The 13,963-nt window shown below is 40.2% G+C and overlaps 1 protein-coding gene across 1 annotated transcript in view; it reads right to left on the reverse strand.

The window, feature by feature from the left end:
• MYH15 (myosin heavy chain 15) overlaps window positions 1-13,963 on the reverse strand; it is a gene marked incomplete at its 5' end in the record, with an annotated part of 128,320 nt that overhangs the window by 18,413 nt on the left and 95,944 nt on the right. Inside the window, 3 exons of the mRNA XM_031661601.1 lie at window positions 5,644-5,759; window positions 8,578-8,702; window positions 10,873-11,222. Of these exons, the coding sequence (XP_031517461.1) occupies window positions 5,644-5,759; window positions 8,578-8,702; window positions 10,873-11,222 (591 nt within the window). The remainder of the gene's footprint in view (window positions 1-5,643; window positions 5,760-8,577; window positions 8,703-10,872; window positions 11,223-13,963) is intronic.

Raw genomic sequence — 13,963 nt, forward strand, 5'->3', positions numbered from 1 at the left:
AGGGCAAGCACCTGGGTTTCCTGTGGTGGCTAAGGATGAAGGAAGGATGCTCTTTCAGACAGCCATAATATTTCAACTACTTTCAATGGTGAAAAATATCTGAACAAGGCAGGAAAAAGCTACTCAGGTTGGAACAATTCCTGAGATGCAGCAATACTGCTACAGTAGCCTGGAGACACAACTCTCCTAGAATAAAATGGTTATCTTTCTCTAGGAGTTTGAGAATACACCCAAGGATTGGCTGACAAAACCAACTGTGTGATACTGAATTACTTTAACACTTTAAATTCCCTCCTAAGAACAAAAACTAGAACTAAAAACGAATTTGCAAAGTGACAGAAAACAATAGCTATGTGTTTAGGAAGGCCATAAAAAAATAAAAAATTGAGAGAATCCATGGGAATTTTTATTTCCCAAACTGTTTGTAGTTAGTTTGGGACCATGTGACTAGATTCTGGTAAATGCACTGTGGGCAGTAATGAAGTTTACCATTCCAGGGCTGGCCCATAGAAATGTTCACTTGTGAGTTCCTGCACTCTCCCTTCCCCCTTTCTGCCAAACTTGATGGCCACATACAGAAGATCATGGAATCACAAGATGGAAAGAACTTGGGTCTTTCAATGACTTTGAATGTTATTGACTCACTCTTCATCCTACCTCACAATGGCCTCAAACATAGGCAAAAATAAACTTCTATTTGTTTTAAGTCACCAAGATTTGGTGATTGTTAGGACAGTTTAACTACTATAATAGACATATGCCCTGTTAAGCTCAATTCAGAAAACAGGGACCTGGTGCTGGACAGATAATAGAGAACAGAGAAGGCAAAAGCCTTTCTATTCTTCTTTCTCGTAGAACCTATCTACACAAATTAGATTAGATCAGAATTCGATTCCATGTTGAATTGTCATCAAGTCAGTGTCCTAACCTCTGTGAGGTCAATCAAGAAAGCATACAGGCCGGGCGCAGTGGCTCATACCTGTAATCCCAGCACTTTGCGAGGCTGAGGTGGGCAGATCACCTGAGGTCAGGAATTCGAGACCAGCCTGGCCAACATGGTGAAATCCCATCTCTACTAAAAATACAAACATTAGCTGGGCGTGGCAGAATGCATCTGTAGTCCCAGATGAGGCAGGAGAATCACTTGAACCCAGAAGACACAGGTTGCAGTGAGTCAAGTTCACACCGCTGCACTCCAGCCTGGGCAACAAAGCAAGACTCTTGTCTCAAAAAAAGAAAAAACGGCATACGACCTACAGGGGGAAGAGAGGGGTCATAGCTTGAAATTGGTTGACAGGTGGAGGTGCTGCTTTTCATGACCTCCATTCTGCCCATTGGTGAGGGAGGCCTTAGAAGCAATTATGGAAATGTATAGAAAATAACTCTGTCTGACTCCAGAGTCCAATGTGAGCGCCTGTCCTCTGCCTGTCCTTAGGCTCTGGGCTTTCGTTCAGCTTCCAGATCAGAATCCTATAGGGATCCCAGTAGGTAAAGTTAATATGGACTTTTAGGGACTGCATTATGTCCCCCACAAAATTCATATGTTCTTGCTTTACCCCCAAGACTTCAGGATATGACTATATTTGGAGATAGGGCCTTTAAAGATGTAATTAAGATTAAATGAGGTTGTTAGGATGGGTCCCTAATCCAATGGGACTAGTTAGTGTCCTTATAAGAAGAAGAAGAAACACAGGGATGCATGTGCACAGAGGAAAGAACAGATGAGGATGCAGTGAAAATGTGACCATCTGCAAGCCAAGGAGGGGCATTGGGAGAAACCAAACCTGCCAACAATTTGATCTTGAACCTTTAGTCTCCAGAGCGGTAAGGAAATACATTTCAGCTGCTGAAGCCACCCATCTGTGCATTTTGTGTTGACACCTGTAGTAAACCAGGACAGGGATGCTCACACTCCACATCACCAAAAGCTGTCAAACACTTATCTGTCCTACACTGGGAAACTCTCATTTTTGCCACAGTTGACACTCCATACACAGGAACACTGAAGCATCCCTAGCCTGGTGTCAAAATCCTCTGTACAGAAATACATTCTACTTAAGCAGGCAAACTGCATGTTTTAAACTGCACTTTTCCCACAGTTGTTTATGAAACTTCATGAGTGCCTGCAGACAAGTAAAAAGTGAGATGCTTTAAGAGGCATGGGTATAATACAGTCCTGGAGAATGGCTGCTAAACAATCAACACATTTCATACAGAGTCAAGAAATCTTTAAAATGAAAACTCCCTCAAGTACATTCTTTAAGAAAAACGATGCATCCAAGACCAAGGGCAATATAGGAAGAAGTACCTTCTTTTTCCTAAAATGTGAAACACAATTTAAAAAACCAAATGCAAAGAAAAATCAAGATGATAGAACTTTGAAGAGCTAATGATTTTAAATCATTAGTTCAGCATTTAAATCATTGACAATACAATAGGTCATTTATTTCCCTTAAGATATTTCTAATCTATGTCAGAGAAATAAGGGATTTTTTTCTTAATCCAAATACATATGAGCCAGCTTTAAAATAATTAACAAGTTATTTTGCTACCATGTCTGAGTTTGAGATTCTAATTTTCAAAGACATTCGAAAATATTTTACTTAGAAGTGGGAAAAGATTTGAGCATATTCTGGCAGAGATTCACTCAGACAATAAAAGAAACCAAGTCAGATGTATATATAAATTAAGACCACGTGGCAAAGTTTGACATGACTGAGATCAGAGGAGTGGACTTTACAGAAGGAACATTACTATGTACCTGGGGCTCTAGACTAGGGGTGGGAAAACTATGGGCTGTGGGCCAAAATCCCACCATGCCCATTTATTTCCTATTGTCTATGGCTGTTTTCAACCTACAACTACAGTGTTAAGTAACTGCCACATCTCTGTGGCAAACGAAACATGTAGCTAGCAAAGCAGAAAATATTTAACATCTGACCCTTTAGAGAAAAAGCTTGCTTAGCCTTTCAATCAGTGATCAACCAAAACAAACAAATGCAGTATGATAGAATAAGGATTTCAGTGCCTCATTCCCAAAAACACCTCTCTGGGTGTGTCTGGGAGAACAGAATACAGTTCAGAAAGACCATGGCTGTGGACCAGTATGATGACTCTCATGTTTCAACATTTCCTCCAATCAGAGAATTACCTGAAGATGCAGGATGCACCTGACCAACCTGTTGTCAGCTCAGTCTTGGGCCATGCAGTAGGCCTTCAAGCTGGCCTCGTTTCCTCTGTCTAATAAGATGGGAAGATCAAAGCCAGCTACCAGCTCTTCTTCTCCTTCCATCAGTGACTGCACCATCACCTCCCTACCTCAACCTATGCCAACTATAACATTATTTATTTGTTATAGAAATAAATAGAATACCCTATCATCCAAAAGTGTCTATGAAGGCCTGACTAGAATATGAGGCAGTGTCTGGTGAACATTAAGCACTCCAATATCTGTTGAACAAGTGAAACATATCACACACATACCAGCTGTTTGTACTTTTCACCATCAACAGGCATCCAGGCTGGGCTCATTCAGAATCAGGCCTCACCAGAGTGGAAGACATGGCTTGGCAGCACAGCATGAGTTGAATGAGTTACCCAGTTTGCTGCACTATGAAGGTTTTCCTTTGCCTGTGGGTCACTTTCTCTTGCTTTTTGGTCCCTTTAACTTACTCACCAGGTCCTGTCTTCCTGGGAACCTTCTGTTTCTGTGGAGTTAATGATGGGTTATATGGGCATATGACCTTGAACCTGATCTTGCCCTCAGGCAATATTTTCCTTGTTCTATAACTTCCCTGGCTTATCCTTGATTGCTTGGAATCTTGTACTTGGCTTATTTTGTTTTTCCTGGCATTCTATTCAGTTTCCTTAAGATGCCCTGCTAGCCCCAAAGTCAAACTATCGGATTAAACCAAGGCATTTTGGTACAATCTATGCTCCGAGTAGAAAGGGTCTGGGCTGGTATTTGTGATATTTTGTAAAATAAGCTCATCTTTTCTTTCTGGATATACCCATTATAGTTATTATGAATCATTAACTAAAGTTTATGAATAGCTCGTCCCCCTGCTTCCAGCCCACCCCTTCTTTTCTCAGCTCCTCATGGCTTATGCCTATTCTTCAGTTCTTTCTTCTTCCAGCCCTAGCTCTTTGGATCTCTGGCTTTTTTTCACACTAAGATTCTTACAATTGGTGAACTGCTCTACAACATTCAGATGTACCTGACGAGACACAGGCTCTCTGAGGATTCATTTCTCTTCAGCTGGGTTTATTTATAGGCACAGGTCTGATATTACTTGAAATCAGTGTTATTTGTTGCTTAAATCAGTGTTATTCGTTGCTTTTTTTAAATCTGCACAAGGAGACATTCATTTTTATTCCTGGTGGAAAGAAGTAGGGCAAATATCAAGGCCCAAGGTTTTTGCCCTTCATCAAAAAAATTCTTTTAGACACTGACTCAGAACCTCTTAAGTAGATCAGAATTCCTCGCCACAGTCAGTCCTATAGAAGAAAGTGCCAGTGAGTGAGAGCAAAGATAACTCAAAGCACATAGAGGGCCAAATTTGGCTTGACATCCTCATTAAAAAATTGACCCCCTTGAGAGTTTTGTCTAAAAATGGGCTACAGGAAAGAGGTCAGTTCAATTGAACATGTTAACAGGGTTTTTTTTTTCTTTTTCTTAAAAAAAAATGGTTTAACAAATACATTGAAAGTAAGTTGCCAATTGAATCTCAGGCTCAAATGATTTTTCTTGCTAACATATGGCATTGACTTAAGGGAACAGATTAGATAATATAATCATCGTTAATTCCATGTGTTTATAATTGTGCCTTTGATCTACAGCGTGTGAAGTGCTTTGCCAACATCAGACTACTGATCTTCCTCACCACCTTCTGTGACATGTAGGGGCTGCTTTTATCCCCTCACTTCACTGAGAAGCTAAGAAGTGGAATGTCTAAAGTCATCAGCTTGTTATGACAAAGCTAAGAAAAAATTCTGCAACCCATGAGTCCTGTCTAATTCAGTTTCCTGACTATTAAGACTTAGCTGCTTTAACAAGGATTCAATAAGCAGCTTAGCTCTTGGCTTCAGCTCTTCTTCAAACAAATGGCTACAGGTACAAGCAGGGGGTATGTGAAAACTTCACTCTGGTCTGAAAGTACAGCATTGAATTTTTATTTTTTTTCTCCATGGCTCAGCATTTTCAGTCAATTTCTCAATGCCCAAGAAAGTGGCATTATAGGGACATGCAGACAGTATGCAGAGTCCTTATACATATAATCATTTATTTGGTGTTATCTTGAGTCTCATATGACAGCAGAAGCTCCTCAAATATAAAAAAATTATAAAATCCAGCAATAATTATATATAGATATTCCTTTATATCAATAGTGGTGAGCTCTCACCACTATTGATATAAAGGAATATCTATATACAATTGTGTATAAAGGGATATCTAATTGTGTATAAAGGAATATCTATACATGATTATAAATATTGTATATAAAAGATACTAATATACAGTTACACTAAGTTTCTTTGGTAATACTCCAACAGGGGCCATAAAAGCAGCTGGACATAATGAGCTCTGTTTAGTCAAGGATTCAGAAATACATAATTGTTACATATCAAAATCATCTTAAATACCTAAAATTTTCTAATTCTTCATCTTTCTCTGAAAGCTTTCTTTCAAGTTCTGCTTTAGCTTTCAAGAGTTCAAGCTGGAAACGAAGAATCTTGCTTTCATTACGTTCCAAGGCTCCCTGGAATACATAGATAAAAAGCATTAAATGAAGTCCACTTTTAGACAAAAATTTTATTTTTTTCCCAAAACATATGTCGCTAATATAGCTCTCTTAGAGTTATTGGGAAAGATATAGGTTCAAGTCAGGTCCCTAGAGACTGCAACACAGTGAGACAAGCAACTGCTTTCATTTGTCATTTCACTTATAGATTTGACATTCTTAGGTCTTTCAGCTGTAGCTCCAGAACTAGAATTTTAAAGCCTATTTTAAAATAGAAAATTTGAGTCTTGTCTGTGGCTATATTTAAGCTTTTTAATGTATTACTCTTGACTTTTTCTAACATATTCCAACTATGGGATAAATTTTAAAAAGTATCAGAGCTAGAACAAGGAAGGTGATAACTCCTACCTGGAATCTTCTATTAAATTCTGGACATCACGAGGGAATAGAGGAAAAGTTGGATGCATTCAGAGAACAAACAACATGGTAGTGTCCAAATATGAAGAGCAAATAAAGGAATTTAGGATGTATCTGACACGTAACACTCAGCGTGAGCCATTAACACCATAATTGGTACCACTACTGCAAATGAATTGCTTTGACAGGCAGGAAGATTCCCTGCCCCTTTGTGTATTCAAATATAGTTAAGGCAATTATTTGCAGGGATGTTATAAAGGCAATTCAATTCTAAAAGCATAGGTTTGGCTAAATCTTTAAAGCCTGTCCTGAAGCTAAAAATGTATATAAAAGAAGAAACCCAAAAAGCACTTGCAGAATACCAATGATATAAGGGCATAAGGGGTGATGCAATTTTGTGGTCAGTTAGCTACAGGCAGTCCTAAAGGCAGAAGTAATTTTTTTATAGCCTCTTTTGAGGAGTGCTTAGTAGATACGACCAAAAGTAAAAAAGTAAAACTGAGTTGCAATTTTAAAATAAAAATAAAAAGATGATGGGAATTTTAATAAGACCTCCCTTGATGTTCTCTTGATACTACCTTCAATATAAAAGAAAATAAAATTGCTAATGCACACTCAAAAACAAATGCTTGGATAATAGTTTCCTCAGAGGGAATAGTGTAGTTCCTTCAAGAGGAGACTGTCACCTCTAACCCTCTAAAATGCACTGAGAAAGTGAATCTTTAGGGAAGACGACCTGGGATAATTTGAGTTTCATGGCTTTAAAACAATCTGATACAGTTTCTCATAAAGGCTCACCCAGGAAAATAAATAATGCAATGCTACAAATACATGTCCAAGTTGATGAAGTATTTATGGAGGTGGCTGATGACAGTTGAGAAAATGCGAATAGAACATATTGCCATCTAGTGGTACTAAATGGTTTGAGCACTCTGGCCTTCCTGTCATTCTCACCCTTGACCCATGTGCTGATCAACTGAATATACAAAGATGCCTCTATGTTATACAGGACAAAAATTGCCAGTGCCAGTTGTATTTTTCATTGACTTGTCATAGTGCTTGAAATTTCTATCATAAAATTTACTTCTTTTAGTTAAGGTGGTGGCTTCAAAAAGTCCCTTGCCAGGATGGCCAGAGAACCAAAGGGAACAAGTAAACAAAACAAAGTTCACCAGCTGTATAAGGACCAGCTGTGCTAGAGGGCACCACACTGCCAACCAAAAGGAGTCTATATAAAGTTAGATAGCCTCAGGAAACGTTTATGCATAACAGGGCAAGAGCTGCTGCCTGACAACTCTATACGGAGGGTAATATGGAAACATTTGCTTGGCAAGTTTCTTCTGGAATCATAATGGTGAGGTAAATGTAACAGACAATGCTTGGCACAGAGCGGTCCTTTGGGGTCTTGTTTTCCATCACCATACCTTCCAAAAGGCCCCTACCTAACACTGACTGCCACATCTTTCAAAAATCTTTTTTCATTTTCTACTGGTGGGAGGGTAGGGCTGTATTTTAATGTGTCTGAGTACTTGCTCAAAGGTTGAGTCAGGAAGATGAAGTGCAGCTCTGAGAAGAGGCTACACAGGGCTTCTTAACCACCTAATAATCATGATAGGGTGACTTCCTCTTCGTTAGTTTACCTTCTTTGGCAAAACATCTTCTTAGAGATCCTTTCAATTGCTAATGCACACTCAGAGATAAAGTCAGAGGCTTTTCCTGAACTGTGAACCCATAACACTGAAAACCTTCCTGTCAATCTGCACAAAGATGAGCTTTCAGAAACCACTGTTTGACAGCATTGCTTTGAATCTGATTTCCAAAACTACCAAAAGTTTTTGGGGAAAAAAAATTGAAAAGTTTTTGTGACTGACTCTTTAAAGAGGGGACAGCTATGAGAATATTTATTCATTCAACATTTGACAAATATTTACTGAGCCTCTACTATACACCAGGCAATGTTCTAGGCCAGTGCTTCTCAAATATTAATGTGCATATGAACCACCAAGGGATCTTGTTAAAATGCAGATCCTGATTCAACAGAGATGGGCAGAGGGCTGAGATTCTGAATTTTTAACAGCCTTCCAAGTGATGTCCATGGGCCACATGTTGAGTAGTGAGGGTCTGGGCACTGGGGATAACTGGCGAACGAGATAGACATAGTTCCTGTTTTTACTAGAATCAGGAGATTTGCATTCACTGTTTGTATCCTGCTCTCTGAGTCTCAATTTCCTCTTTTATAAAATGGGGACAGTAGTTTGCTACGGTGATTATATTAAAATTATGCATTTGGCAGAGTGCCTAGCATATAGTAAATAAACATTTGAATACATGTCCTTTTGTTGGTGCTGTTGTTATTGCTAGAATGCAAATCTTCTGCCTTGTCACAGTGAAAACTTTCTTTTCTCCCTGGTGATAATACCTCTGTTTCTTCCAGAGTCACCTGGACTTCTGTCTTCTCCTGTTCAATTAGTTTCTTGACCTTTTCCATTTCAGTTAAGTTCTTGGTCCCTTCTCTAACCTGGTTTGTCAGATTAGAAATCTCTTCTGGAGAGAGAGGTAAGAAAAACAAAGTTAGTGAAAGGGCTCAGTCTCAAACCAATGATACCAGGCACAACAGACTGTTCCAGCCCACTGGAACAGTGGCCTCATGCCACCCTTGGTAACTTGATGACCTAGCCCATATGGGACCTAGAAATTTTAAAGGCATTCATTTTTTCATATAGTCTTTTGCCATCTGAAAATTGTCTACAACAAATGGTGAGGATGGTGCTTCAGAATATTGTACACTAGACAACCTTTGCAACTTTGCATGGCAGTCCTGCTCATTAGAGCCATTCCAGGTTCTACCTGGAGGAACACAGACCTGGAGTCCCTACCCTTCCAGTGTAAGTGCTTAGCTATCAACACTAGTGGCTGCCATTGTTTCAGTCACCACTCAACACCGAGACAGGAACTTAAAGTAGAAGCTGGATCACTATCTGTCAGCATCCAAGGCATGGCCCCAGATAGGCCAGAGAATCAGAAGGGGCCCAAGTGGCTTTAGCTCAAGCACTTGAGTGTTTTTTCCTAGCCTTTCATGAACATTAGCCTTTGACAAACAGAATAGGACATCCAGAAGTCAAAAACCTCTTCCACCTGATATTGTTATGGTCAGTTCTGCCTTTAGTACCTAAGAGGTGTGGTATAGGGCCAAGTAGCTCAGAGAATTACCCAGTTCAGAGGTGGTGGAAGAAGCTCAATAAGTCACCTGCTCCTCTGGTTCTGAGATCCTGGGCTGTGATGTGATATGATGAGAATTTTTAGAAGTTACAAAGACAAATATGTTAGACGGAAATTTTCATTGCATAATAAATTCTTCTCTGATAAGCTCTCTCTTAAAGATGGGTTATCAAGAAGAAAATCAGGGAAGAGGTTCTCAACTCTGACTGCACCTTAGAATCACCTGGAGAGCTTTGGAAAAAGCTCACTCAATATTCAAACCCCACCCCCACCCCCAGTCCAAAGGTGGTGCCCAGATCAGCAGCACCGGCCTCACCTGGAAAACTGTCAGAAATACAAATCCTTCAGACCTACTGAGTCAGAAACTCTGGGGGTGGGCCCCAGCCATCTGTGCTTTAACAAGCCCTCCAGCTGGTTTGGATGTAGCTAAAGTTTTCTAACCACTGTTTTAGCATCCCTCATGTCCCCAGCTAGTGCCTTGATCATAGACTATGTAGGTCAACAGAAAGTAAGCTTCATTTACGCCTCCAACAGTAATGAACTTGCTTCCAGGGCATCTCAGGGTTTTCATGCACATTGCTGTTGGTGCTGGGATAAGTTGGCAGCCTCTTTGAAGGGCTGTTTGGCAGTAAATCAAAATTTAAAAATTCATTTCATTAACCCAGCAATTTCTTTTCCAAGGATCCATTCTACTGAAATATTTTTACATGTGCATAAATACATGTATAGGGATGTATAATGTAGGATTATTCATATTTGTGAATAATTGGATCTAAAATGAATGAAGTATAGTTAAATGATAGCCATCTTTATTACAAAACACTATGTAGCTATTAAAAAGCTTGTGGTAGGTCTCCATGTACAGGCATGCAAAGAGCCACAAGGTACGTGGGAAGGTTGCACAGCTCAGTAGTTAAGTGCATATATGCTGGAGCCATGGCTGGGCTCAAATCCCAGATCTGTGACTTATCAAATGTGAATTTGGACAAGTTACTCAACTTATGACCTACATAACCTTCATTTTACATATGAGAAAACTTAACACTAGACTATTCTGAAAATTTAACAATAAATAGTTAAACAGTGCCTGGTACGTAGTATGGGCTATAGAAATATTCATTAAATCGGGAAATATATTCATATATGAAAAAATAAAACGTGTAGAACAAAATGTAGTTCGGGTAAAAAATACACCCTTGAGTATAGCACGCATGGAAAATCTTGGTAAGGTTGTGGATATCAAGAAATTCTCATCAGTGGCTTCCTTTACAGAGGAGAACTGAAGTGAAAGGCAGGAAACTAGTCTTACTTTTAGAATTAATTTCATACAAATAGCATCTAAAATTAAAAAAAAAAAACAGTCAAACAGAAGTATAAAAATTGAAAAGTTAAAACATGATGGGAACGTGAAAATGCTGAAGACAGCTTTGCCTGTAGCCAGGGCTCTCCCTGAGCTACCCACTCCGGCTTTGGCTCCGAGCCCAGCTTGGTGTACCTTGGAGGTTCTTGTTCTCCCTCCTGAGTGTCTCCTGGCCCACGATGCTCTCCTTGTAGGCGTGCTTGAGCTTGAGGAGCTCTGTACTGAGAGCCTGGATTTCCTTCCGAGAGGCATCCAGCAACGTCTGCGACTCCTCATGCTTCTGCTTCCAGTCCGCAAGGGCCTTGCCAGACTGCAGCTGCTTCTGGTCCAGCCTGGCTGCTGCAGAGCGGACCTTCCCGAGGTCAGACAGGGCGTCCCCGAGCTCCAGCTGCAGCCGGTGTCTGGCTCTCTCCAAGGAGGCATTTCTGGCATTGGCCACCCCCATGGCTTCCGCTGCCTCCTGCAACCTAATTGCCAGTTCCTTCCTGAGAAAGGAGGATACCCAAAGAGTGAGTGAGGCAACAACTCTCAGAGAGCTCATCAAGTCTGCCCTGGATTAAAGATAGAGCTTGGGTGCAAAGTAAGATGGCACCTCTGCAGTGGACTTAGTGGTACAAAGCAACAGCAGCTCCTATCTGAAAGTGACCTCACTGTCTGTGACCACCATCTTCTGCCTCCTGTGTGCATGGGGTCTTTATTTTCCCCCTTTGCCAAGCTGCACTTGGAACTCTGGATCTCTTTGAATTCCTACAAGTATTTGCTTATCCTAAATCTCTAATAAGCAATACTGACTTGATTATTTCCTAAGAAGAGGGAAAAAAGGAAGATTGTACTGAACACCCTACCAACAGTAAGCACCTTACAAATCTGTAGCCATGTGTAGTCACTAAAGAGCTTCTTGGCTGTGTTGCTTCTAAAGAACACTCTCTTGCTTTTTCCTGCTTATTCTCTCACATCATGTGGCTCCTAAACATGACACAATTATTTCTTCTCTCCGAGTGTGTTCTCCACCTCAGCTCCTCTCTCCAGATTTATATTCCCAAACCCATCTCATTATGCTCACTCAACAGGTCCTGCTGTTCTTATGGGGTACTTTAGCCCCCATCTGCTGTTCCTTGGGCATCTCTGAGATGGAGTGGTTTATTACAATGCTTCTTTCTCCACCACCCCCATAATATGCTACTATTAGGAATTCTAACGGATGAAATGTGTTCTGTTGCTTACATCTCCTGCAGAGTTGTTGGCAGTCCCATTCTTACTCACTTATTATACTTCTTAGATGAAAAGTACTATATGTACCAAAGCTCATCTACTGCTACTAAACAGAAAAAAAGTTCTCCGGAATTAACAGGACTGCATAACTAGGCCAACAGAGCAATGTGGTAATAAAGCCCCCTTTGGGTGGAATCCTGCAAAAACCCCTATGTGCTTGGGATCCAGGAAGCATCTAGGCTCTAACAACATCCTGCCCCCGGCTTTCTAACCACAGTCACTTCACTTCTTTGCTTCACGTTCCTTAAGTGTGAAGAGGAGATTCTGATGCTTTACCTGACTTAAGGCAGTAGCAATGAAATAATTACAGGCAGTCGAGTGAAATAATTACATATATTTTAACTACTTTAGAAATGCTTGTTGATCAAAGAAAATAGGAGTTTCACTTTGGGTGACCAATCATATTGGATTGCCTGGGACTGAGGGGTTTCACCAGGTGATATGGTTTGGCTGTGTCCCCATCAAAATCTCATCTTGTAGTTCCCCTAATCCCCACATGTTGTGGGAGGGACTGGTGGGAGGTAATTTAACCATCAAGGTGGTAACCCTCATGCTGTTCTCATGACAGTAAGTTCTCATGAGATCTCATGGTTTTATAAGGGGCTTTCCCCTTCTTACTCACTCACTTCTCTTCCTGCCACCATGTGAAGAAGTACGTGTTTGCTTCCCCTTCCACCAGGATTGTAAGTTTCCTGAGGTCACCCCAGCCATGCTGAATGGTGAGTCAATTAAATCTCTTTCCATTATAAATTACCCAGTCTTGGGTATGCCTTTATTAGCAGTGTGAGAACGGACTAATACACCAGGACATGAGATTTTCAAAGCTAAAACAGGAAACCTCCAGGGTAAACTGGACAAACTGGTTAACCTTGTTTTACCAATAACTTGGTTCTATGTTTAATATCAACTACTATTTTGCTCTTTAACTTGCCAACCATAAGCACCTACTTAGTTATCTCGAATATGTAAGGAAGATCTCGAATATGTAAGGGGATATTGGAAATTAAGAAACTAAATCCTTGTCCTTGGGAACTTAGAATTCAGAAGCAGTACACTGAGTCTTAGGTGAGCTTGAGTCTGCTAAACTAACTCATCATTTGAACCCCAGCATGGAAATCAAAGCAGGCAAATCTTTAACTTCAATAATAAAAAAGAAACCAGGACCCTAAACTGTTTTGTAGCTGCCTGCCTCCCTAAGGTGATTTAGAGGAAAAGATAATAATACAGACAAAGTTTTATTTATTCAATGTCCCACCAATTTGAAAGTAAAAAAGTGTCTTCAGAGAGTACCGTGTTTGCCCATTATTTTCTTTAGTTATTACATACTACAGAACTAGTTCCGACAAACCCATGTGGTCATAAAGTAGTCTATATTCTTTTGCTCTTTCCTATCCAACCCCCAAAGAAACCATCAAACAGAATGATAGATAGGCAATTTCACCTGAATTCTTCAATCATTAGAAGGGGGGAAAATCTTACTTCAGAAGTAAATACCATATTTGGATATAAGAGGGCATCTCAGTTCAAAGCCAAAACTTTCTGTGGTCCAGAGTTTTGATAAAACACCTACTGCATGTATTTTTAGTATCTGTCATTCTAAAGCCCTTTTTAAGTTACTGTGGGTACAGAGATGGATCACTTGCCCCTTCTGGGACAAAACACAGCAGCTGTTCAGCAATTGCACAGCAATGCCTCTCAAAGATTTAGGTGAAGAACTAGAAAACATTATTTCTGGTTGAAGCTAAAGAGAAATGTATTGATCTTCCCTGGATTTTTGCCAAGCTACCAAGCCAAGGACACATTCTTTTGAGTAAACCTTTAATGATTATAAGCTGGGGTTTGACAATTTCTCTTAAAAATAGAGTTTCTTGGTCTCTAAGCAAAATGCTTCAGTTCTATACCCTGGTACTGAGTCACAATTCAGCTGTGCCCCAAACTTCTGTAACTACTAAGA

Source organism: Papio anubis, chromosome 2, assembly GCF_008728515.1.
Source record: "Papio anubis isolate 15944 chromosome 2, Panubis1.0, whole genome shotgun sequence".
NCBI classification, from domain to species: Eukaryota; Metazoa; Chordata; class Mammalia; order Primates; family Cercopithecidae; genus Papio; species Papio anubis.